The sequence below is a fragment of the Oncorhynchus mykiss genome, chromosome 11 (assembly GCF_057628025.1).
Source record: "Oncorhynchus mykiss isolate SJ-2025 chromosome 11, ASM5762802v1, whole genome shotgun sequence".
NCBI lineage: Eukaryota > Metazoa > Chordata > Actinopteri > Salmoniformes > Salmonidae > Oncorhynchus > Oncorhynchus mykiss.
Genome location: NC_143032.1, coordinates 56,567,681 through 56,592,127, shown reverse-complemented (window position 1 = coordinate 56,592,127; position 24,447 = coordinate 56,567,681). Strand labels below are relative to the sequence as shown.

General features: G+C 41.6%; 1 protein-coding gene across 4 annotated transcripts in view; it reads left to right on the top strand.

Moving 5' to 3' along the window:
* LOC110535968 (multivesicular body subunit 12B) overlaps window positions 1-24,447 on the top strand; it is a 48,783-nt gene that overhangs the window by 10,319 nt on the left and 14,017 nt on the right. The window contains exons 1-7 of one of the 4 annotated variants that reach the window (XM_021621388.3): window positions 1,376-1,488; window positions 3,971-4,092; window positions 11,871-11,966; window positions 15,497-15,593; window positions 16,493-16,622; window positions 17,092-17,184; window positions 23,080-23,168. In XM_021621388.3, the coding sequence (XP_021477063.1) occupies window positions 3,979-4,092; window positions 11,871-11,966; window positions 15,497-15,593; window positions 16,493-16,622; window positions 17,092-17,184; window positions 23,080-23,168 (619 nt within the window). In that variant the 5' untranslated portion in view covers window positions 1,376-1,488; window positions 3,971-3,978. Of the gene's footprint in view, window positions 1-1,375; window positions 1,591-3,970; window positions 4,093-11,870; window positions 11,967-15,496; window positions 15,594-16,492; window positions 16,623-17,091; window positions 17,185-23,079; window positions 23,169-24,447 lie in introns of those variants that run through there. The other 3 variants (XM_036935797.2, XM_090189141.1, XM_090189143.1) reach the window with 3 other exon arrangements.

Here is a 24,447-nt window from a genome sequence, read left to right as displayed (position 1 = left end):
TAAACCTTGACAAGAAAATATTAACATAGAGCACACCCCCAATTATGTGCAGGCCCTATTTGATGTAGTTATTATCCACATATTCCACGATGGGAATGGGGAACAGAATCTCTGAATTTTGACTACAACAATTCTAGGACTCTTACCTGCTTACATGCTGTTTCGACAAGCTTTTCTACTTAGATAGTTAAAGCGCCAGCTGTGCCATCAGAGTACCTGGGTTCGCGCCCAGGCTCTGTCGTAACCGGCCGCGACCGGGAGGTCCGTGGGGCGACGCACAATTGGCCTAGCGTCGCCCGGGTTAGGGAGGGCTTGGTCGGTAGGGGTGTCCTTGTCTCATCGCGCACCAGCGACTCCTGTGGCGGGCTGGGTGCAGTGTGCGCTAACCAAGGTGGCCAGGTGCACGGTGTTTCCTACGGCGCATTGGTGCGGCTGGCTTCCGGGTTGGATGCATGCTGTGTTAAGAAGCAGTGCGGCTTGGTTGGGTTGTGTATCGGAGGACGCATGACTTTCAACCTTCGTCTCTCCCGAGCCCGTACGGGAGTTGTAGCGATGAGACAAGATAGTAGCTACTACAACAATTGGATACCACGAAATTGGGGAGAAAAAGGGTTTATTTTTTTTTTAAATAAAAAAAACAACAAAATAATCTGGAATATGTTATTCCATCATCATCAGATGAATGCCTGAAATGGGTATTCCCAAGGTCCTTCCAAAAGCATGGGACAAGATTATGTGTGGTAAGGTTAGATCGACCTATAGAGACAGGCCAAGCCTATAAACTACACCAGGGATGGGCAACTGTGATGGAGGTGGGGCCACAAAAAAACCTGAACTCATCATGAGGGCCTGCAATTGCTTGCGGGTCTACGTTATAGAGTTCATTTCGTTCAATTCTACACATTTTTCCATGAGGTGTAGAGAAAATGTTGCAGTTTTAAAGCAAGTTTGCTTCAATTCTACACGTTTTGCCATGATTACTAAATTGAGATAGCTGGTCGGTAGACTAACCAATCCCAAAAAATGATAGCTGACATGGGCTAATTGAGTGACTATCAGTGACTGACATATAGAAAAACCCTGCTGATACACAACCAGGCTGCCAGTTGCCCATGCCCGACCTGCACTGACTAAACTGATTGCAAATGGCTATTGCAGGTGGGATTGTAACACCAAACCATACTGTCAACTCACAAAACAAGTCCAATTCTAACATGTCAATGAGACTAGACTAGACTAGACTAGACTAGTGAATGGCTTTGCTAGATGCCTGCGTACATTATCAATGGAAAATTGGCACACAACTTTGAGTTATGTAGTTGAGGAAATTTGAGTTACGTAGTGAGGCAAAAAAGTTGAACCGTCTCTGGTTGTAGTTAATTATTCCTTAACCATGATAAGAACATTGACACTGGCTCTGTAGTAAAAGACACAAGCAGCACCCTCTAAGGATCCACAGCAGGACAACATTTAAAACAATTGACCAAGGTAAGGATTACAGGCCTACCTGTCTAGCACCATGTGTCCCTCTCTGTCCTATTCCATACGGCAGGAACACTTTACATTTTTTCCAGGCGGTCAAATTCTGTGGTAAGAATCCTAGTTGCTGGCTGGTCCATTCTTGAAAATTGACACACGCTTGAAAAATCTGTAAATCGCCATCCATGTGGGTAATCATGCTCTGCAAATGGAAATTAGTATGTTTGAAAGGAATATTACTCCCCGATAATAGGCTACGTAGAATACACAGATAATGAATCCTTTAGTTGATCTATCAGATTTGTCTTACTTTTTAAAAACTCTGCATTGTTGGTTTAGGGCTCATAAGGAAGCATTTCACGGTTGTTCACCTGTTGTATTAGGCGCTGGGACAAATAAAATATGATTTGATTTGACGAATGTAATGTTGCTCTCATAAAATGTCTTAAGGCACGCTGGAGACGTTGGCAAAAAAAAACAGTGTCTACACATGTGGAAACAAGCGCACTTCTATGATCTGTGGGTACAAAGATAAAAAGTTTTAAAAAATGCTTCTCTGTGACAACACAGGGTAGAATTGAAAGTGAATAAACAGTGTGTGTGTGTGTGGGGGGGGGGGGGGGGGGGGGGTTGAGTCTCACAGTGTTTGAAAATCACGGTTTTAAAATGTTACAAATTTTGATGACGTCATCAGGTTGAACTTTTCAACTGTATCATTCTTTCTACAAAATGTAGAAATGTCGGGACAACTTCAGCATTTTAGTCTAAGCCTCTAAATTGAACGCACTTCACTTAACCTTTGTCGTTTTAGTTCCCCTAACCTTTCACATAAATTATCCTAAGGTTTGTTGTTAAGTCACCTAACCACCAATGTAAATTCTCCCCATAACTTTGTTGTTAGGATGCAACAAACAACCTGGTCACTCAGAGGAAGACGTAAGACATATGTCACTCCCGGTCACTCAGAGGAAGACATATGTCCTCCAAACTTTTGTCAAATTCAACCACAGACCATGTACTTGTTTCTGTTTCTCTAATATGGCAATGTAATCTACGTTTTAGAGACATTTTAGAGTAACAGAAAAGAGGAAACAGTCGGTGGTTGTATTTAACGAAAGAATAATAAAAAAATATGGAGTTCATCAAACATAGATAAGCCTGACTTTACACGGGACAAACATACTGTAGGTACATGGTAAGGGTTTAAGATTTTACAGCGACTCGATGCAGTCACAGCTCCAGTCTGCCCACACTCATCGCTACTCAACTCCCTTGTACTTGTATATGGAGAGTTTAGATTTTCTCAGCTAGCCCTAGTTCTAACCCAGATCGTCTCCATCACACAAGAGCATTTCTCAGCTAGCCCTAGTTCTAACCCAGACCGTCTCCATCACACAAGAGCATTTCTCAGCTAGCCCTAGTTCTAACCCAGACCGTCTCCATCACACAAGTCTCCATCACACAAGTCTCCATCACACAAGTACATTTGCATGTGGCAATTTGATGGGATGCAGTATTGAATTTTCTCTATTGTTTACAGTTTTGTTGGTGGCCGACTCTTTGATATGTGCACATTTTACAGAGTGTGGCTTAATGGCAGTTTGCCTCCAACCACTACACTGCAGTTAGGAAAAGCTAGAATGATTAGTCCACAAATTAACATTCTCCCTCCCTAAACTAATTTGCTATCCTGGATCTCTTTCATGAATAAGAACATCCAACTAACATTTCTTAAATAAATAGCTATTCCTGTATTAAATCTACCAAATTCAATAGACTTAATTACAATAAATTCAGTAAACATTTAGATGGAATGCAGTAACTGTGTCACTTACCCCACTAGGATGCTTTAAGCATAATTTAATAAAATGGCAAAGGAACCTCTGCAAAGCCACTTAACCTTGTAAAAGCCTTGCATACACATTACGCTATAGCTTCTTTAGACAGGAATAGATAACAATTGATCTGGATTTTCTTGCAAATATGTGATCACTCCATCTAAGCTGTTATTGGGTGACTTCACTGGGTCACCCTTAATTGCTTTTTGTCATGCTGGTCTCACTTGTCATTCGATGCAACGCTCAGAGGCCACTTTTTCTTTTGGATCCCAAGAAGCTGACAGAAGTCAATATTGGGCGACAGTTATCATTCTGGCCGAGATGAACATCTTTATGGGTTTAGTCATGATGTAGCATGCTTTACTCCAAAATATATGAGCTGTGCTGTTGCTCAAAATCTTCTGTCCAGAAAGTACAGCATTAGACTACATGCAGCCCTATGGGAAAGATCCATATAAGAGAGAGAAAAGTGTTTTTGAAATAGTTCAATACATGGAAATTAAGATTATTGACTCAGAAACTAAGATTCTAATCCTCTTCCCCCAGATATTCACGTATGTTGAAAAGGTATTTTGTGAGGGAGTGAAGGCACTATTACTTCTATTACTAGTATCCCAGTAAGGCTTTGAAGTAAACTTTGCTGTCTTTCCAAGGGTCCAGCATGATGCCTGGGGTACAGGAACTGTTTGAGGCTCTCCCAGAGCTGACCTCAGAGCCCATCACCGGAGTTGTTGTGGTGGCATGCCGAAGCAAGGCACCTGCTGAATACTCTGTTGTGAGTAACTTCTCAGAGCTTTTTTCATCATTCACTCTTTTGGACTGAGGATACATTATTAAATAAAAGCATATAGCTTGTTATGGAATATAAATGGATTTGACTATACTTCGCTCAACATTTTCCACTTACTTTGAATTCTACCTCATTTGTAGGCAAATCAATTGCAGTATGCATATGTTGTGAAGCAGATGCAGTATGATTTATGCATTATGATTTATGTATAAATTCTATATTTTTTGTAATCAGTGATTAATCAAAACCATGCAGGTCTGTATTAATATTACATTTTTGGGGAACTCAGTCTTACTATTTTGAGTTAGAATAGTAGAATACACAAGGTGCCATTTCAAAAGTTGTTGTGCAACAGCAATTTGTCTCTTGTTATGTCAGTCACTGACAGTCCCTCAATTAGCCTATGTAAGCTAAACATTTTTAGATTGGTAAATTAATCTAGCCAGCTATCTAAACTGGTTGTAATCATGATGGAATTACCGACCGGCCATGCAGGGCACGTGCCCAGGGGCCCTGAACTCCAGGGGGTCCCCATTGATTTTGTTAGTTAAAAAAATAGATATATTTCACTTTTATTTGACCAGGTAGGCTAGTTGATAACAAGTTCTCATTTGCAACTGCGACCTGGCCAAGATAAAGCAAAGCAGTGCGACACAAACAACAACACAGAGTTACACATGGAATAAACAAACATACAGTCAATAACACAATAGAAAAGTCTATATACAGTGTGTGCAAATTAGGTAAGATAAGGGAGGTAAGGCAATAAATAGGCTATAGTGGCAAAATAATTACAATTTAGCAATTAAACACTGGAGTGATAGATGTGCAGAAGATGAATGTGCAAGTAGAGATACTAGGGTGCAAAGGAGCAAAACATAAATAACAGTATGGGGATGAGGTAGTTGGATGGGCTATTTACAGATGGGCTATGTACAGGTGCAGTGATCTGTGAGCTGCTCTGACAGCTGGTGCTTAAAGTTAGAGAGGGAGCTATGAGTCTCCAGCTTCAGTGATTTTTGCAATTTGTTCCAGTCATTGGCAGCAGAGAACTGGAAGGAAAGGTGGCCAAAGGAGGAATCGCGGTGGTGGGTAGTACAGTGCATTGCGAAAGTATTCGGACCCCTTGAACTTTGCGACCTTTTGCCACATTTCAGGCTTCAAACATAAAGATATAAAACTGTATTTTTTTGTGAGAATCAACAACAAGTGGGACACAATCATGAAGTGGAATGACATTTATTGGATATTTCAAACTTTTTTAACAAATCAAAAACGGAAAAATTGGGCGTGCAAAATTATTCAGCCCCCTTAAGTTAATACTTTGTAGCGCCACCTTTTGCTGCGATTACAGCTGTAAGTTGCTTGGGGTATGTCTCTATCAGTTTTGCACATCGAGAGACTGACATTTTTTCCCATTCCTCCTTGCAAAACAGCTCGAGCTCAGTGAGGTTGGATGGAGAGCATTTGTGAACAGCAGTTTTCAGTTCTTTCCACAGATTCTCGATTGGATTCAGGTCTGGACTTTGACTTGGCCATTCTAACACCTGGATATGTTTATTTTTGAACCATTCCATTGTAGATTTTGCTTTATGTTTTGGATCATTGTCTTGTTGGAAGACAAATCTCCGTCCCAGTCTCAGGTCTTTTGCAGACTCCATCAGGTTTTCTTCCAGAATGGTCCTGTATTTGGCTCCATCCATCTTCCCATCAATTTTAACCATCTTCCCTGTCCCTGCTGAAGAAAAGCAGGCCCAAACCATGATGCTGCCACCACCATGTTTGATAGTGGGGATGATGTGTTCAGGGTGATGAGCTGTGTTGCTTTTACGCCAAACATAACGTTTTGCATTGTTGCCAAAAATTTCAATTTTGGTTTCATTCTTCCACATGTTTGGTGTGTCTCCCAGGTGGCTTGTGGCAAACTTTAAACTACACTTTTTATGGATATCTTTAAGAAATGGCTTTCTTCTTGCCACTCTTCCATAAAGGCCAGATTTGTGCAATATACGACTGATTGTTGTCCTATGGACAGAGTCTCCCACCTCAGCTGTAGATCTCTGCAGTTCATCCAGAGTGATCATGGGCCTCTTGGCTGCATCTCTGATCAGTATTCTCCTTGTATGAGCTGAAAGTTTAGAGGGACGGCCAGGTCTTGGTAGATTTGCAGTGGTCTGATACTCCTTCCATTTCAATATTATTGCTTGCACAGTGCTCCTTGGGATGTTTAAAGCTTGGGAAATCTTTTTGTATCCAAATCCGGCTTTAAACTTCTTCACAACAGTATCTCGGACCTGCCTGGTGTGTTCCTTGTTCTTCATGATGCTCTCTGCGCTTTTAACGGACCTCTGAGACTATCACAGTGCAGGTGCATTTATACGTAGACTTGATTACACACAGGTGGATTGTATTTATCATCATTAGTCATTTAGGTCAACATTGGATCATTCAGAGATCCTCACTGAACTTCTGGAGAGAGTTTGCTGCACTGAAAGTAAAGGGGCTGAATAATTTTGCACGCCCAATTTTTCAGTTTTTGATTTGTTAAAAAAAGTTTGAAATATCCAATAAATGTCGTTCCACTTCATGATTGTGTCCCACTTGTTGTTGATTCTTCACAAAAAAATACAGTTTTATATCTTTATGTTTGAAGCCTGAAATGTGGCAAAAGGTCGCAAAGTTCAAGGGGGCCGAATACTTTCGCAATGCACTGTATATGGGCTTTTGGTGATAAAATGGATGGCACTGTGATAGACTGCATCCAATTTGCTGAGTAGAGTGTTGGAGGCTGTTTTGTAAATGACATCGCCGAAGTCAAGGATCGGTAGGATAGTCAGTTTTACAAGGGTATGTTTGGCAGCATGAGTGAAGGATTTTTTGTTGTGAAATTGGAAGCCCATTGTAGATTTAATTTTGGATTGGAGATGCTTAATGTGAGTCTGGAAGGAGAGTATACAATCTAACCAGACACCTAGGTATTTGTAGTTGTCCACATTTTCTAAGTCAGAACCGTCCAGAGTAGGGACGCTGGACGGGAGGAAAGGTGCGGGCAGATATCGGGTGAAGAGCATGCACTTAGAGCATGCACCCCCATAGAGACTGTCAGAGGTCCGGACAACAGGCCCTCCGATTTGGCACACTGAACTCTGTCTGAGAAGTAGTTGGTGAACCAGGTGAACCAGTCATTTGAGAAACCAAGGCTGTTGAGTCTGCAGATAAGAATGCGGTGATTGACAGAGTCGAAAGCCTTGGCCAGGTTGATGAATACAGCTGCACAGTATTGTCTCTTATCGATGGCGGTTATGATATCGTTTAGGACCTTGAGCGTGGCTGAGGTGCACCCATGACCAGCTCGGAAACCGGATTGCATAGCCGTGAAGGTACGGTGGGATTCGAAATGGTCGGTGATCTATTTGTTAACTTGGCTTTCGAAGACCTTAGAAAGGCAGGGTAGGATAGATATAGGTCTTTAACAGTTTGAGTCTAGAGTGTCTCCCTCTTTGAAGAGGGGGATGACCGCTGCAGCTTTCCAATCTTTGTGGATCTCAGACGATATGAAAGAGAGGTGAACAGGCTAGTAATAGGGGTTGCAACAATTACGGCGTATATTTTTAGAAAGAGAGCTTCCAGATTTTGCAGCTCTTTCAGAACAAATGGGGGAGGCTTGGGCAAGTTGCTGAGGGGGTTGCAGGGCTGTTGACCGGGGTAGGGGTAGACAGGTGGAAAGCATGGCCAGCCGTAGAAAAATTCTTATTGAAATTCTCAATTATTGTGGATTTATTGGTGGTGACAGTGTTTCCTAGCCTCAGTGCAGTGGGCAGCTGGGAGGAGGTGCTCTTATTCTCCATGGACTTTACAGTGTCCCAGAACTTTTTGGAGTTTGTGCTACAGGATGCACATTTCTGTTTGAAAAAGCTAGCCTTTGCTTTCCTAACTGCCTGTGTATATTAGTTCCTAACTTCCCTGAAAAGTTGCATATCGTAGGGGCTATTCCATGCTAATGCAGTACGCCTCAACATGTTTTTGTGCTGGTCAAGGGCAGTCAGGTCTTGAGTGAACCAAGGGCTATATCTGTTCCTGGTTCTACATTTCTTGAATAGGGCATGTTTATTTAAGATGGCGAGGAAAGCACTTTTAAAGATTAACCAGGCATCCTCTACTGACGGAATGAGGTCAATATCCTTCCAGGATACCCGGGCCAGGTTGATTTGAAAGTGTTTTAGGGAGCGTTTGACCGTGATAATTAGTCATTCTCACTCCGATATCATATTAACATGGCATTAGGCATGTCAAAATGTGTAGAATTGATGGAAATTAGCTTAAGAACTGCTAAAACTTGTCAATGTAAAAAATTGCTTTGAAACAGCAACACTTTCTCTGCGTCCCATGGCAAAATGTATAGAATTGCAGGAAATTAACTCAAATGTTTTTCTCTCTACCGTCAAGAGGGCGGCCACTCAAATGTTTTGCCACCTCTTAGGGCCCCCAAAAGGCTAGGAAAGGCCATGAAACCATGTTCTTAATAACATTGTTGTATTGTTGTGGATTCTACAATATTGTCTTTGGAGGGTAGCCATGAGGCTCTTGGGCATGTACTTGGCTAGCACTTGTGAGTAGTGTTAAGTTTTTTGTGAGAGGAATTGAATAACTAACTAATTCATGCAGTTTACTTTGATGATGGAGATGATTACTGCAGGCATATTTGTTGCCATTAGTCCTTCAGCCGTACCAGAGGCTATGGTTTAACAACCCTTGGTGGATGCTCCCCACAGTTCTGGCACTGTGTCCCCATGTTTGTTGAACACTCTCACAGTAAAGAGGGGTTGCCGGCTGTTTGGCACCCCAGCGAGTTTGAACAATCTGGTTGTGAGAGAGAGGAAAGTGGGACAGCGATATCACTGGCCCGTGGGAGCCATGTTTGTATTTGTGAAAGAGTGAGAAGTGAGAGAGCTAGAGAGAGAGATGGAGAGAGGAATGTGTTTTGTGAATTTAACAAAGCACAAAGCAAACACAGTGATATAGCCTGAAGTGGGCTCAAGGGCAGATCTCTGTTCCTTTTCTTTCTCTACCCTCTCTCTTTCCTTCTTCCTTCCTCTCATCCCCTTCTTTCTCTTCCTGCCCCACCCCACACAGCCCAACTGTTGTAATCTCTGGTGGATGTTGGTGGGTTGGCATTGTGACTGTGCTTTGCATACTGGCATTGGGACTCCATGCATGCCACATGACAGTGAATGAGAATGAGTCTTCCTGCTTGGTTTCTTCAGTAGGACAGATCCCTATGTTGTTACAGAAGGGAGTGGAGGTGTCTGCTTACGTACATTTTTAGTCATGTTCTTTTACTGTTCATGTTACATTCTAGGCCTACTTTTGTTGTTTCCTTTTTCTGAATTCATCTTCAACGATGACTGCTTTTAAGAAGTACATTTTATGCCGTACATCAATGAGCTGATTAGCTCTTTTGCTCTCCACTACGGTGCACTCACATCTCTGAACTTGAACAGGTTGTTCCTACGCAAGAGAGCAGGCCCAGATCAAACACTGTTCCACAGGAACCAGGAGCATTGCTCAAGCTGCAGCAGCCACCCCACATCAAACAGCTTAAGCAAGCAGTGACACAGACACTTAGGGCCGCAAAGGGAAGCTGTGTGTAATTCAAATTTGCCTGAGCCTATAACATGCTACCCTCATGAACACATTAACATACGTTTATTTGAAGGCGTGTGGTGCTAGCTTGAGATCTGAGCCCACTGTAATTGGCTAGGGCCTCCACTGAATGGGTTTACCAACCTCAGATGGGTACGGTTAATCGTTTAATCAAATATTCGAACGGACGTTAGTATTTGATAACTTGAGTGAGTTTTCTTTTTGTAAAAAATGTTTGGGTCTATATTAAGAATCAAAAAGCTTTGTCCAAATGTAATTTAAATGATCCTTGTGACATTGTTACCTACAAGGATATACCATGACATTTGATATTCTTAATTTAATAAAACAACAACTTTTGAATGTAGTTTTTGGAACACTTTATTGAGCAGTCTGTCCGCTGTTTATCTCTGCCATGTGCATTTGCGTCATTTTGATTGGTCAAGAAAGTCAAGAGTGCTTTCTTTAATGTATTTTGACTATCCGGATATCCTAAAATGTCACTATATTATTTGAATATGAAAATCATTTCAAATGTCCATCCCTAGTAGCAGTAGCCTTTCATCTGCTTCTTAGTGCTCTCTCTCATTATAACCTCAATGACGTTCTCTGTCTTTTGAGATCTGTCATAGGAAATACCAGTACTCCCAATAGACTTACCTATTCCATGACAGTTTTGAATCATTTTCATTTGTACAGATTTGGGGAATCGGCAGTTGGATATATCAGTTAATCAGCCAACTTGATATGTGTACATGAACATCGAAATGACAAGATCAGATTTCAAAGATTGATTTAAAGTCAGATCCTGTGATTCCTCTGATCTTCAGAATTTTCGTACAGCGGAAACACTTCCAGCAATGAGCTCTGTTGGAAGATGGGAGCCACATTACAGTAGATAGTAAAAAGAAAATACAAAGTCCACCAAAACTTTACCCCTTTACCTCTCCCTCTGCGGCTCTGCGGGTGGCAATTCACATTCTGGGCGCGTCGCCCCCTGCTGCCGGAGCTGTGGCAGGATGACGCCTGAGGTGCCTCCTAGGAGCGCTGTGCCCTCGTTACTCCCTTGCTTGACTTTGGGTTTCACACAGCCAGCCCTTTGTTTACGCTGACAGGATGCACTGGCTACTGACCTGGAAAAAGTGGCCAAGACGGGTTGTCTTGTAAGGAGGTGGGGGCTTCTGGTGATGTATGGGCTCCTCATGGGACTGCGCCCGCTTGAGATGCCTGCATCTCTCTCTTTTTCTCTCTCTGCCTCTCACTTTCTCTCTTTCTTTTTCTCTTTTTTTTCTTCTCTCTCTCTCTCTCTCTCTCTCTCTCTCTCTCTCTCTCTCTCTCTCTCTCTCTCTCTCTCTCTCCTCCCTCTAGTCACTGGTGGTTTTGCATAAGTCTATCCCTGCCATGTTTTCCACAGCCAATTGCTAGGGTCATTCATCATTATTGTCAGGATGGTAATTTGTGTGGGTGGGGGCAGAGATCCAGAACTTCTTTGTTTGAATGAACCTCATTAAATTGAATCGTCTTTGTAAAGGATCCTCTCTGAGAATAAGTCTGGCAGTCATTTTGGTGATTTACCGACGATGGCCAATGTAACATGACGTTTCAGCCAAGCTTGTTTGCTGGTAGCTATGGAGAAATGTCTGACTCACTCATGTGAGGGAAGTCTTGGCTTTATCATTGTTGAGTGCATGCACACTTATAGATATGCTGCCCACACTGTCCTTCATAGCCTTTTCTATGATGGGCCTGGGCTCTTGTGCATTATGTTGCCATATTCAAGCACTTATTTTATTTTTCCTCCAAATAATATCTCCCCATCCCCATCAGGAGCACAGTGAACTTTGGTTTTTCTTATTAGAGCAGATCTTTGTCAGGTTTTATTTAATCAGCCCCATTCCAGGGGATGATCTTTTCAGACACCTATTTGGAGGCTAAGGCTCCATCTTTACCCACACAGGGCACTAATGAGATGGAGCGCTGGAGCAGGCGACCGTTAATTAAGGGAAGTATGCAAGAGAAGAGGCAAAAAGCAACACGTTCGCAGCGTACATACATTAACTTTATCCCACCTCACGCATGTTCTTCTCTCCTTGTTGTTTTTTCCTCCTTTTTTCACGTAGGTTGCACAAACAACAGATGGTTCCGACGCCGACCTGTGGAAGGACGGCTTATTCAAATCCAAGGTCACCCGCTACCTCTGTTTCACCAGAGATAATGTAAGTGGAAATGTAAACTTCTCAATTTCCCTAGGCATCATGCAATAACACCTCATCCCTAACACCTTTTTTGGCACTGGTTTGCTTGATTTGCCCTCTCTAGCGTTCTCCTGTGCAGCACTTTGATAATTGAAAGTGCCATAATGTTCAATGAATTTTAAAAGTCTGTTTTTTTTTTGTATGAATGTAAATACCAATATGAACTTTTGATTATATGATTGCATGTATATTATTGATGTGTGATATCTTGGTGGGCTCCCAGGGTTATATCGTTGACGTTCTTGTGTCCTCCAGAGAGGGAGATTTATGATTATTCATAGTATTTAAATTAGCTTTTATTCACTTTTTCCAATGAACCTTGTCCCTGCAGAGAATCTGGATACCTCCCAGTGATTCTTCAAAGATGATGCACACATCAAAAATGTTGTTCCCTTTATAAGAAATGACACTTCAAAAGGGTTGGAAATGGGGCACCTATTTAAAATAACAGTAATAACTTTTCTGTTAATTGAGCTCTCTTTGAACGTTCTCTACATATCAATTGGTAGGCAAATTTGCATGGTCTTTTTTTACACTTAAAATTTGAGAATAGAGAACACCAATTATCCTGCTCTAAAGCCTACAGTAGATTTGATAAATTACCATGAAATAGAAAAACACTGGGTATCATCAGTATTCACCCCCCCCTTGGATTTTTCTTCACCTTTCTTGCGTTACAAAGTGGGATTGAAATGTGTTTAATTTTTTCTTTTTTTAATTATTGATCTACACAAAAATACTCCATAATGTCAAAGCTAAAAATGTTATTCTGCAAATATTTACAAATTAATACAAATGAAATTTCTAAAACATAGTTGTTGCATAAGTATTCACCGCCTTTGTTCAGGCCTAAATTAGTTCAGGAGTAACATGTTGCTTAACAAATCACGTAATTAGTTACATGGACTCACTCTGTGTGAAATAATAGGGGTTGACATGATTTTTCAATGACTAACCCTTCAAGTATTGAATTTCAGGCACAGATTAAACTACAAAGACTGGGGCGCTTTCCCAAAGCCACCCGAAGAAGGGCAGTGATTGGTAGATAGGTAACAAATCAGACATTACATATCACTTTAAGCATGGTCAAGTTAATAACTATGCTGTGGATGACCTCCCAGACACATCAAAGATACAGTCATCCTTCTGAATTGAGCTGCAGGACAGGAAGGAAACTGCTCAGGGATGTCACCATGAGGCCAATGGTGATTTTAAAACAGCTACAGAGTTTAATGGCTGTGAAGGGAGAAAACTGAGGATGAATCAACAACATTTTAGTTACTCCACAATAGTGACCTAAATTACAAATTGAAAAGAACAATATAATATACAGAAAAAAAGGCACTGAAATTATACTGCAAGAAAACATGGCAAAGGAATAAACTTGTTGGCCTAAATGTGAAGTTTTGTTGGGGGCAAATCCAACACAACACTACTCTCCATATTTTCAAGCATGATGTTGGCTGCATCATGCTATGGGTATGCTTGACATTGGCAAAGACTGGGAAGTTTTTCAGGATAAAAATAAACGGGATGGAGCTAAACACAGGCAACATACTAGAGGAAAACCTTCTTCAGTCTGCTTTACAACAGACCCGGGGAGAGGAATTAACACTCCAGCAGGACAACAACTTAAAACACAAGGCCAAATCTACACTGGAGTTGCTTACCAAGAAGACAATGTTCCCGAGTGAGCAAGTTACAGCTTTGACTTAAATCTGCTTGAAACTATATGGCAAGACTTGAAAATGGCTGTCTAGCCCATGATCCCCAACACCTTGACAGAGCGTTAAGAATTTGAAAAGTAAAATGGGCAAATGTTGCGCAATACAGGTGTGCAAATCTCTTAGAGAGAGAAGACTCAACGCCCTAATTGCTGCCAAAGGTGTTTCCAACGTTAACTCAGGAGGGTGAATGCTTATCTAATCAAGGCATATTAGTTACATAAAATGTAACCGTGTTTAACTATGCTATAATTTTTAAACTTAAACGTAAAGAATTTGAACAAATTCAGATAAATATATGACATGGGTTTACTCCATTCATCTGACTGATCAAGTTAATGGTCCTGGGACCTATACAGTACATGTACATACTTCAGCCCAAAAGACTGATAATATGTCAACAGGATTGTAATGATTAGACAGACATTTCAACCTTTGTTCCTTCCAAAGTTTCTGTCAGTGTCTCAGTTTACAGCCTTGCGGTTGGAGTTAGAGGAGGTCACAAAATCAGTTGAATGAATGCCCCATTGAACAGTCCTCGACTCAACCCTTAGAACATTTTATACTGTCAAACTCACACTTTTCTTTTATAAATCTATGATTTTACCTCATGCCCACATTTGTAGACATAATAGCATTTTTGCAAGCAATGAATTATTTCTCTGTGTTCACTCTGACATATCCTTGTGACAAGTCAATAATTTGTGGTTGGACACTACTACTAATTCTGAAAATAGTTCTATTAGAATCCTTGTGAGAGTGGTTGAAGCCAGCTCTTGTAAATGCACCTCTTAACGGCTGCTTGCCTACCTGCCTGCCTGCCTGCCTGGGACGGAGCTCAGTCTAGTCCACAGTTTAGTATGTGTCACACAAATAGCCTTGCCCATGTTCCTGTGTATTATCTTAAAATGTGTGTCCACACTGTTTTAAAGACTTTGGCACAAATAAAACATGACAGAGCCATCAACAAAGGCTATTTTGTCTGCCAGTCAATGTAGCCCCCTCAGTACTGTCGTGGACAAAAACAGATTCTGCAAAATTAGCTACCGAATTGCGTTGGAAGGAAGTAAATACTTAGTGATTTATACTCTAGGTTGGAGGTAGATGGCCCTTTTGTCAGGTCCTGATGGGAAAAAAAAACAGCTGAAGAAAGGGTTTCATGCATAGTAATAACATTCATCCATATTCCACCCTAAGTCAGAATGAAAACAATCAGTACAACATTTCTCTAACGGTGGTGACTGCTGGGCAACAGTGGCAGTGGAATCCAGATTTTCAGACGCGCCAAGTAACGACTCGGTCGCCCCCCTCTCCACTGCCGCTGTGTATGATTGCAATTTACTACGGCGAAAAATTGAAATATAATGACTGGAGGCTGGGAGGCTGAGAAGAGTCATGCTTGAAAATGTCAACTAAACAGTCCCTGATTGTTTTTAACCAAATTCTGATGAACAGGCAATCCGGCCTGCCTCACATACAACCCCGCTGTTTCCCTCCAAGGGTTGAGAATGATTGCAAGTTCACAGATGCATTCTCATTTTTAAGAGAAGCTATTACGGAGTAATTACTTTCACCAACGTGTCAACTCCTCTCTTTAGAGACTTCCCAAGCTTTTAGGAAATCATTGATTCAGTTGTCTTTGTAATTTCTTTTCAGACCATTACAAAAACGGAATAACCCTTATACTTTTGTAATAAGAAGGGGTTCTTACAATCTATTACATCTGAAACGTGCATATGTAATTTTGAATGTTTTCCTGTACATTAGAGCCAGTCGTCAGATGTGCTCCTTGACATGAGGTTGATTGATTTGAAGGACGCTCTACCAGAGGGCTTCACACCCATCCAAGAAACAATAGACACCAGTAAGTAAGCATTTCCCCCTAAACCACAACCGTACCTCTGAAGGTTTTCCGGGCCCCTCACTAGCTTTGACTTTGCTTTAATCAGCCTCTGCGGAAGTCCTCTGGGGCAGCTTAGCTTTGAGATAGTGAATGTTTTATGGGTGCAGGTTAGCTTAATTTATGATAGTCTGTGGGAATAAAAGAAACATTTTGCCCTCGAGGTACACGGGAAGAGAATCATGAGTCATTGTTTATCTCAGCTGGAGCTGTGCTTTTCTTTATGAGGGGCTTATTTATTTATGTATTTATTTGGGGAGAGGACGAGTGGATGGGGGTTATCTAATATTAATGAAATGCATTCCCCAATGCTTTAGTGCTCTTTGAGTGCTATGTATTCCCCCTCACTATCCAGGCCTTGAAAATGTAATAATATTGTGGTGTGGTGAGTGAGGACAGATGTTTATTCTTTTTTATTATCATCACATTTACTCTACACTTTCTATCGGTGGTTGGAAATAAATGGGGGAGGCACAGAAGTAATATGGGCACGCATGGTTATGTTTTCTAGCTGGAATGAACAACAGAAAGAGTATGTGTGGTTGGGCCATGGTTTAATGTAATGTTTTACCACTTTAAGTGAATCCATGTTTAGTGTATACATCTAACGTGATGTATGGAATGTTATCCTGCACATCCAGTAGAAAAAAAAACATATTTGGCAGCATATATTGTGGCTACTGTAGGGGTTAGCATTTGTCTTTCGGGTTTCCAGTTATCATTATTGGATTTTGTCAGTGCTTAGCAGTATTCTGTGTGTTTATAGTTCATATCATTATTTTATGCATAGCCGTGACCAAGAGATGAATTTGGCCTCTTGTTCATGATCCCTAATATGGTCTGTCTCTCTCCTTGTCCGTCAGAGGAGCCTGCCTTGAGGAAGAAGAGGCTGTGTGTTAGGCTCGGCCTACGCCTAGCCACAGAGACTGCTGTGTGTGACATCCAGATCCAGGGGAAGTCCAAGCACACCTGTCCACACTACACGTGTATTGGGTGAGTGGACGGACCTGTAAAAGCAGAAGGAATATCGTACTTAACACCTGACACTCATTGCATTGTGTTTTGACATGCAGCTCTGTGGCAACGTGCGCAGTAGGTTTTCATTGATTTTGCATAGTCTCCAATGAGCAGGATCCCTATTTCCCTTCTCAAAACATACTTTGCCTGCAGCCTGCTAGAGGCACCTGCCTGGACATAAACAGTGCACAGTCTGTCAGTAGTACCTCATTTCACCACAGGTATGCAAGAGAAACGAAGGGCTCACTCAGTCTTCTGCTCTGATCATCCACATGTCTGCTGTTTTATCAATCATATATGAGCTGTACCCTCATCAATTATGTCATTGAATTTGAATAATGGATTTGGTCTTGGAATATTTTTGGAATGTCCCTGTGACAGTGTTGCTCATGAATTTAAGAGTTTCATTTCCCATTTGACTGGTGTGTGACTCTTGTTTCTACAGAGAGCTAAACAATATGGACATTTTGTATCGAACAGGAAATGTCCATCCATCCACCGAAACCGCTATCTACAACTCAATGCCCAACACCACAAGGTACATACCTAGTTCCTAATGATACTTTTATAACCAAGCATCAACACCCTGTCTCTAAATTTTTAGTTCAAAAGGACCATGCCATTGTTTTGTGTTTTTAGTATTTGGAAACATGAGTCCCAAGTTCAGATTTATCCGTTTTGTGTTCCTTTATGTGTGTTTGTGATCCATTAGTCAGTCAATACCTCTTGAGTGATGTAGTTTATTACACACAAGTAATTGACAGTTCATACTCATACAGTACATGTCCTGATAGCTGTGCCTGGTCAGAGAAAGCAGTGAAGGAGTACTGGAGAGAAAGGGAAACTAGACAGGATCCCCTGAATGGGAACATAAGTTCAACAAGGGCCGAACTCCTGCTTTTTGGTCTCTGTCTCAAGTTGGAGAGCCGGGTCGCTCTCTTACTGTGGTGACATTAGTGCTGTTGTACTGTGCAGACAAAGGGGAAGAAACGTAGCCTGGAGAGAGAAAGAGAGAAACAGCTGCAGAGGAAGGGAGGGGAAGACAGAGGCAGGTAGTACAGAGAGCTCCACCATGCCATACTGTTGCTGTACCGTAGCCCCATCCTCAGCTGCTCTGTCTGCCCTGCCTGGGGCCCACAGAGAAGGAGTAGGCCTTTGTACTGCGGCCAGATCCAACAGCCTAATTTTTTATCGCAATGAAGTACTGGGGATTTCCAGAGCAAATTGTAAGTAAACAATCAAGATTCGTTTTGAATGGCGGTGGCGAGGGGGGCATGGCAGGGGTATCGATGGGCTTGCCGGCTTGGAGTGCTGCTCCTGGAATGTTCGAGGCTCAATGTGGAGAGCAGTATGAAGACAACTCCACTCCACAGCAGAGGTCAGAGTGAAGGTGGCCAGACTGATGGAGTGATATTCAAAGGTGAGACGATTCATATGGCTACTGGTGATGAGAGAAAGCTGTTTGATTTAAAGGTATGAAGTGTGCAAACTATGATTTGAGAGGCGAGACGCACAAATCGGAGTTGTGTGAATCGCGAATATTTGGGGAGCAGATAGTTAATCATGTTTGATGTCTCGAAACGATGGAGAAATCCTAGGCCGTGTACCCTCTCAACTGTTACCAGTAATCCTTAGCTCTTTTGAAGCCCACTTTCAAGTCGCTGGGGCGTTGGGGGTAAGAATAAATTGCACCTCAAAGCAACAAACCCCCTCCTGATGCCTGCTGAGATCACAGGCTCATGTTTTTGTATTAACATTTACAAATTCATGCCACAGCTTGAGAGCCTTCCCTTTCCTTCCCTTTAGTTCATTTCCATCCACAATGCACAGACACATAGGAGCAAGATGATGTACTGAATAAGAAACTCTCGCCAGCCAAAGTAGACAATGCCATTTTATGAAGTGAATATTGCCGGCATGTTCTTTGTTGGCTGCTCCAGACCCCTCATTATAGACAGATAAACAACCAACGCATGGAAAGGCCACACTTTCATTATACTGAGTACCTTGTGCTACAATACATTGCAATATTTCTGGAGTGTTTATGAGCCATCCCACTGGGCACAGATGTCAATTCAACGTCTATTCCATGTTAGATCAACGTAACTTCATTGAAATTACGCGTTAACAACTTTGATTTCACTGTAAGGGCTACACCTGTTGTATTCGACGCGTGTGGCTAACATCATGTGATTTTATTCAACCAGTGTGTGCTCAGTGTCATATGAGCTATGTTTGATTCAATCAGCCAAAATAAGTATGTCCATGTTTTCGAACTACTCAGGCAGTTAGTATCTGGTAACTGTCATTTCTGAAAAGTGGTTGGATCACTTGAACTCTTCCCTCATCCATGTTCAGCGTCTGAGAATTCCCTCCTGTACACTGTGCTGTCTTGGGGCTATCTATAACAACTTTATGGCCTTTTGAGAACGCCACCCCTTAAATGTAAGTGCCTTTCACAGTCAGTGGAAAATATGTTTTAAACGCAGTCAATATTGTGTACGTTTTTTATGACCCTTGTAATTTTGAATGCTGGTGATCCCTTACAAATGTTAGGCTGCCCCAGGCAATGTGAGCTTGTTAGAGTTGTGCTCTGACTTAAACCACGAAGCCACTTAAACTTTTGTCAGCATTTAAAGCTGTCAGCATCTAGGTTAAAGTTACTGTACTTTGGTACTGAATTCTGAGTGGTTTTCCTCCATTTTCATTTTATTTGTACAACCAATTAATTTGTTTTGAAGAATAAAATTGTATGACCATCCCCTGCACGTGGTTGGCCTCCACTTCGGTGAGTGCCATAATAGCATCCAAGAACAAGCAGACAGGCCTTGTTTTGAATAACCTGAGCCTTTAGCTAAACTGAAGAGAGCTGTTATGTACTTTTTCTGATCAGTTTTGTCTGGAACATCCTTACTTGCTGCCATGTCCCGTTTTAAATTATTGCTTTGGCCTGGTGTCAACCACTTCAGCTTTCTTTCCATCTTGAGAGAGGCCAGTCAGCCACTTCCTGACTCCCTTATGTGGAAAAGCTGTGGCGTCCTGTCAGGCTTTTAATGCATCCACTACAGCAGCCCCCTCTCCTTTCATCTACGCTCCTCCTTTCCAACGCTTCTATTTGTTCTCCTGATAAATCTGTCATTGCTAAGGCTGATATCTGACCTCTAGATGGACTGGTGGCATAAATTAGCCTTGTGCTAATATTGCAATGTCTTTTTTTCTCCTGCATAATCAAGTTTTTTTTTTTTACATTTCTCTTGGAATAATAGCCTGATGTACTGTATACCTGGACACTTTTTAAATCAAATGGCCCAACGATAAAAATGTTAAGGCCAATCATCTTTTCAACACCGTAACGTGACCACATTTGTATGATTTGTGGTTTAAAACATTATTCATAAAGTAACTGTCTGACGGGGGGTCAGGAAATATAATTGAATGCCACGATTGACATGCATGCAGTCTCCTCTAGCTTTTATATTGTCCTTTCCTCTGCTTTTGACACTTTCCACAGTGTCCCAGCTGCTATGCGGTGGCATTGTACCTGTCCCCATTCCTCGCTGCCTAACCAGCACTGTACCTGATTCTTGAGGGAGGCCATCATTGTCTGTGAGTGGGCTGTTTTGACAGAGCCCCCAGCCATAACGCCACAGTCAAACTTACTGAAATCACTCTTTTTCTTTACTTTGTGGAATCCTAAAAAAGTTGGCAAATGTATCTCTCAAATCAAGCAAATGGATGCAGAACGGTGCCACAAACGAGAGAATCATCAAGCGAAATCTGATGCGCTCTGTGTGCTCAGACATTTTCCTGTGAATTCATGCAGCTATTCTTTCCAGCACCTGACACAAACCTTAAAGGAAGATAATGATGGGTGAGAAAGCAGCCCCTGCAAATGCAGGACTGTCTGCATATTGAGGAAGGTGTGGAGATGTTGTCATGGAAGAGGCTGGATGAGTGTCAAAACAAGCGCTCCCAACTCCCTCTATGGCAGCTCAGGCTCTTCACTGATATTATTTTTTATCCTTGTCTTGCCTCTCTGCAGACTACTACTTGTCTGTCCGCTGTCTAACAGATGTTCTCTTCTTCTTTTCAGATAGACAGCTTCATTTTCTTTTACCTCATTTCTATCTCACCGACCACACCCAACAAATATATAAAACCATAAATTGATATTAGGATTTAGACAGCTAATTGATCTTATCAAGCAATCAGCAGTACTCTAGTTTTACTTAGAACATTTTGACTTGAAGATGTGAGCCAGCTCAAAGTGGATCAGGTTGTTATTTATGCTTATGGCTTTTATGCATATGTGTTTGTGATTACATTCCGCATCGATTTCATTGGGCCAATGGGCTCCTGAGTGAAGTTGTAATTGTTTAAATCTGTCAGGCTATGTTCCCAGTTTTAGAGTAATTTAATGAGGAATTACATTGTAATTAAATATTAAAATTGGGAACAAGTGTCAATATGGCTCTCGTTGCCTAGAATGATGATTCATTGTAGTCAAAACTCCAGTGGCCAACATAATCTGAGCCCAACTGCTACCGTTGATTACATAGCAATACACTTGCCATGTTTTTATTTTAAGAATTAGACTTGATTTGCCACATGGCACCCTATATCCAGTACACCCAAATCATGCCCAGAAAGCCCAGAATTTGGAACAAGACAGTTCTTTGTGGTTTAAGTTTAATATGAAAATGGAAACTCTTAGACCCCTTACTTTATACTATAACAAGGAGATGCACTTTATGTGAGCAAAAAAAATTATTCAATACAGTTCTTCGGTAGATGTGATGTTTGCTGATCATTTCATTGGTCCATGAAGGTTTGTTGGTGTGGGAGGTTCAACCATGCTCTATTCTATGGCAATGTCTGATCTTCCCTTGATTTCATTTAGCGGCAACCCATCGTTTCATTATAAAGTGCTTTGTTTTTGTACCAGGAAAGATGCAATATTGAGTACAATAGTTTTCAAAGGCCAGCTAAACATATCTCCATTTTGACCTTATCAAATTGGTGATATTTGAGCAAATGGATGTTTCAAAGTAGGTCTTCTCTGAATGCTTTATTTACATTTGTGTTTCTCAATGGATCGGTTCATTGTTCTATGCAATATCATGAACCAAACCGCTCAAGCGCATTTCTTCAAAAGAGCATCTAAACAATCTCCCTTCAGTTTATCAGTGTTTGTGAAATGTCTCACTGCTTGGAGAGGCATGTCCCTTCCCTTTTCAGCAGTGGAGTCAACCTTTGCAAGGTAAGGGAAGTCTTCATTAAATGTGGCAATCGGTTCCACAAGATTGATGCCAACCTTTTAAAAATTCACCATTGGCCTGGATTTAAGATGGCCAAATGCTGATGTAAATGAACAGGGGAAAAGTCGACCCTATCATGGTAAATAAATCTGAGTTGCAAGCCTTAGCTCATAAATACCACAACCTGTCAGGGAGTTTGTTTTATTGTTTTTGATAGAAATTATAGCATTTATTTATCTAATCAAAAGAGATAGAAATGTAGAATGGCCACAACTCATGGAGTGTTGCCATCAGAATATGCGGATGTGCAGATATGTCGCTAGTCTTTTGGACATTTATTTTTTAGCCCCCTGAAGATGATTTGTCCTAACTGCAAATGGGCAAATACATGTAAACATGTAAACATACACACAATACACAACTACGGTATTTGAGTTATTTGTTTGAATCCTTGTGACCCAAGCTAAGGGTATTTAAAGTTCCCATATTACATGAACACCTTGCTCAGCATTACCCTACATTTGGACACACTGTAGCCTATCGCTATTTCAGAGTTCTGGAGGAACTCATTTTATCTTCAATACGTGTTCAAAGTCACATTATGCAGCTCTCTTGAAGCTGAGAAATCATTTGCGCTTGCTGTGGATTTATCGATCAGTAGGGCTTAGTCACAGGGTGTAATTCATGATAGCTTGATTGATGAGGATTGCAATCTTATACGGTTTGTTAGCTCCAACTGCCCATGAACTGCATTGCATGCTGTTTCTTTTGTAATGCAAGCCTGTAGTATGGTAAAACAGACTTCCCTTGAGTCATATCATTTATATTCCTTTAGCACTAACCAGGCCCTAATCCCAGACCCAAACCATTAAAGACCTACTAAAGCCCCCTGGGCAGCTCACGTACAGGTTGGCTTTTATTTCATGTCTCCATATCCAGACCCTTTTCTGTCAGGTGTGTCTCGTCCTGATCAACGCGCTGTCTGACTTGAAGAGGGTGGGGGTGTCGTCATGGGGATGATGGGGTTGGAATCGGAAGATCCTGCCCCAGTGAACCCCTTTTCCTCCCGACACTGAATCCACGCCTTGGCGTTCTTCTCCAGATCTCAGAGAACATGTCACCTTCAATGTTGTGGTACACTTGTCTGACGTGACATGGTGCTTTGTCTCCTCCAGGCAAATACCTGCAGCGCTCCCCACCAGCCCCTACAGGAGGAGCACAAGCAGGCCTGACTCAGAGAGCTCCAGTCTCTATACCATATCAGGTAAACTGTATCTTTACTGCACCAAACTCAACTACACATAGGGAGTCTCACTGTGTATGATATGGATTGTGCAAATGATACAGTATGGTAAGGCGTCTTGCAAATCATCGGAACTGTATTCTAAATCAGTTTAGGTCTCTCACTGTGCCCCAACCTGACCCCCAGTGAGCTGACTTCAATTCCTATCACTTCTATTCATTGCAGAATCAAGGTTTTTAAATATTTCTAGCCATTTGTTGTTATAAAAGTGTTTCATCTCCACCAACGTGTAGATTGCGCCTTTGGTAATTGATCTATGCACACATTTCATGTCTTTTATCGCAGACGTGTAAAGAGCTGTGCTTATCTGTAAGAATGAACACTGCTTCCCAGAGGAGCTCAGCATTACACTCAAGAGAACGTTTAACAGCTGTCAAATATGATTCATCACATGCCACGCTCACATTTACCCGCAGTTTTCTGCTGTAGGAGAAATCCAAACTGAATGCTCTTTTCGTAATAATAGAGTGGAAAGTGGAATGAAATTGATCTGGACTGGAACTTAGTTTAAACTTGGCTTAGTCTATGGAGTCAGAACTTGCTGAAACACCGTAGTGTGGGGTGGTGCTTCTCCAGACGAGGAGTGTGGAGAGTAGAGCAGGCAGGTTTTATCCAGCTGGAGAGAGACACCATGTGGTGAGGATTCCTCTTGTTCCACAGTGGCGAGATAGCAGGGCTGTGGCATGCACTTATCATCCCAGTTATCCCTGTCACACACTGACCGTGTCCTTACAAGTTTTTGAAGATAGTCAAGTCCACCAGTCCACTATTATATGATCTCACACAAAGTTCATAACATATAGCTACTGATTTAGGGATCATTTTTGTTCTATGTTATTTAGAATGATAAAGTTACTGTTTGTAATACCTATTTACAGTACCTGCTACATACATTGGTCTGGTCTGTGGCCTTCCGTGTGTTATACCTCTGTTAGGACAGTATTTGAGTGACAATAAGAACCATAGTGATTCAGTACACTGCCAGCAATCATCATTTATCAATAGAGGCTGTGCTCTATAATCATATGAATGTCGTTGGTGTCTGCTCTTTTATCACCATGTCACAAATCCTCCAGCCCTGCTCTCTCTTTGAATCACTTTGTGGGGTTTGAAGAGAGGGGTTCATCTTCCCAGTCATACTGTACAAAGACTTTCTCTTTCAGCTTCATTTGTCTTGAAAAGAGAGCCTTCCAGCCACACATTTAGATTGTGAGAGGCAGTATCTTTCCTCCTTCGTTAA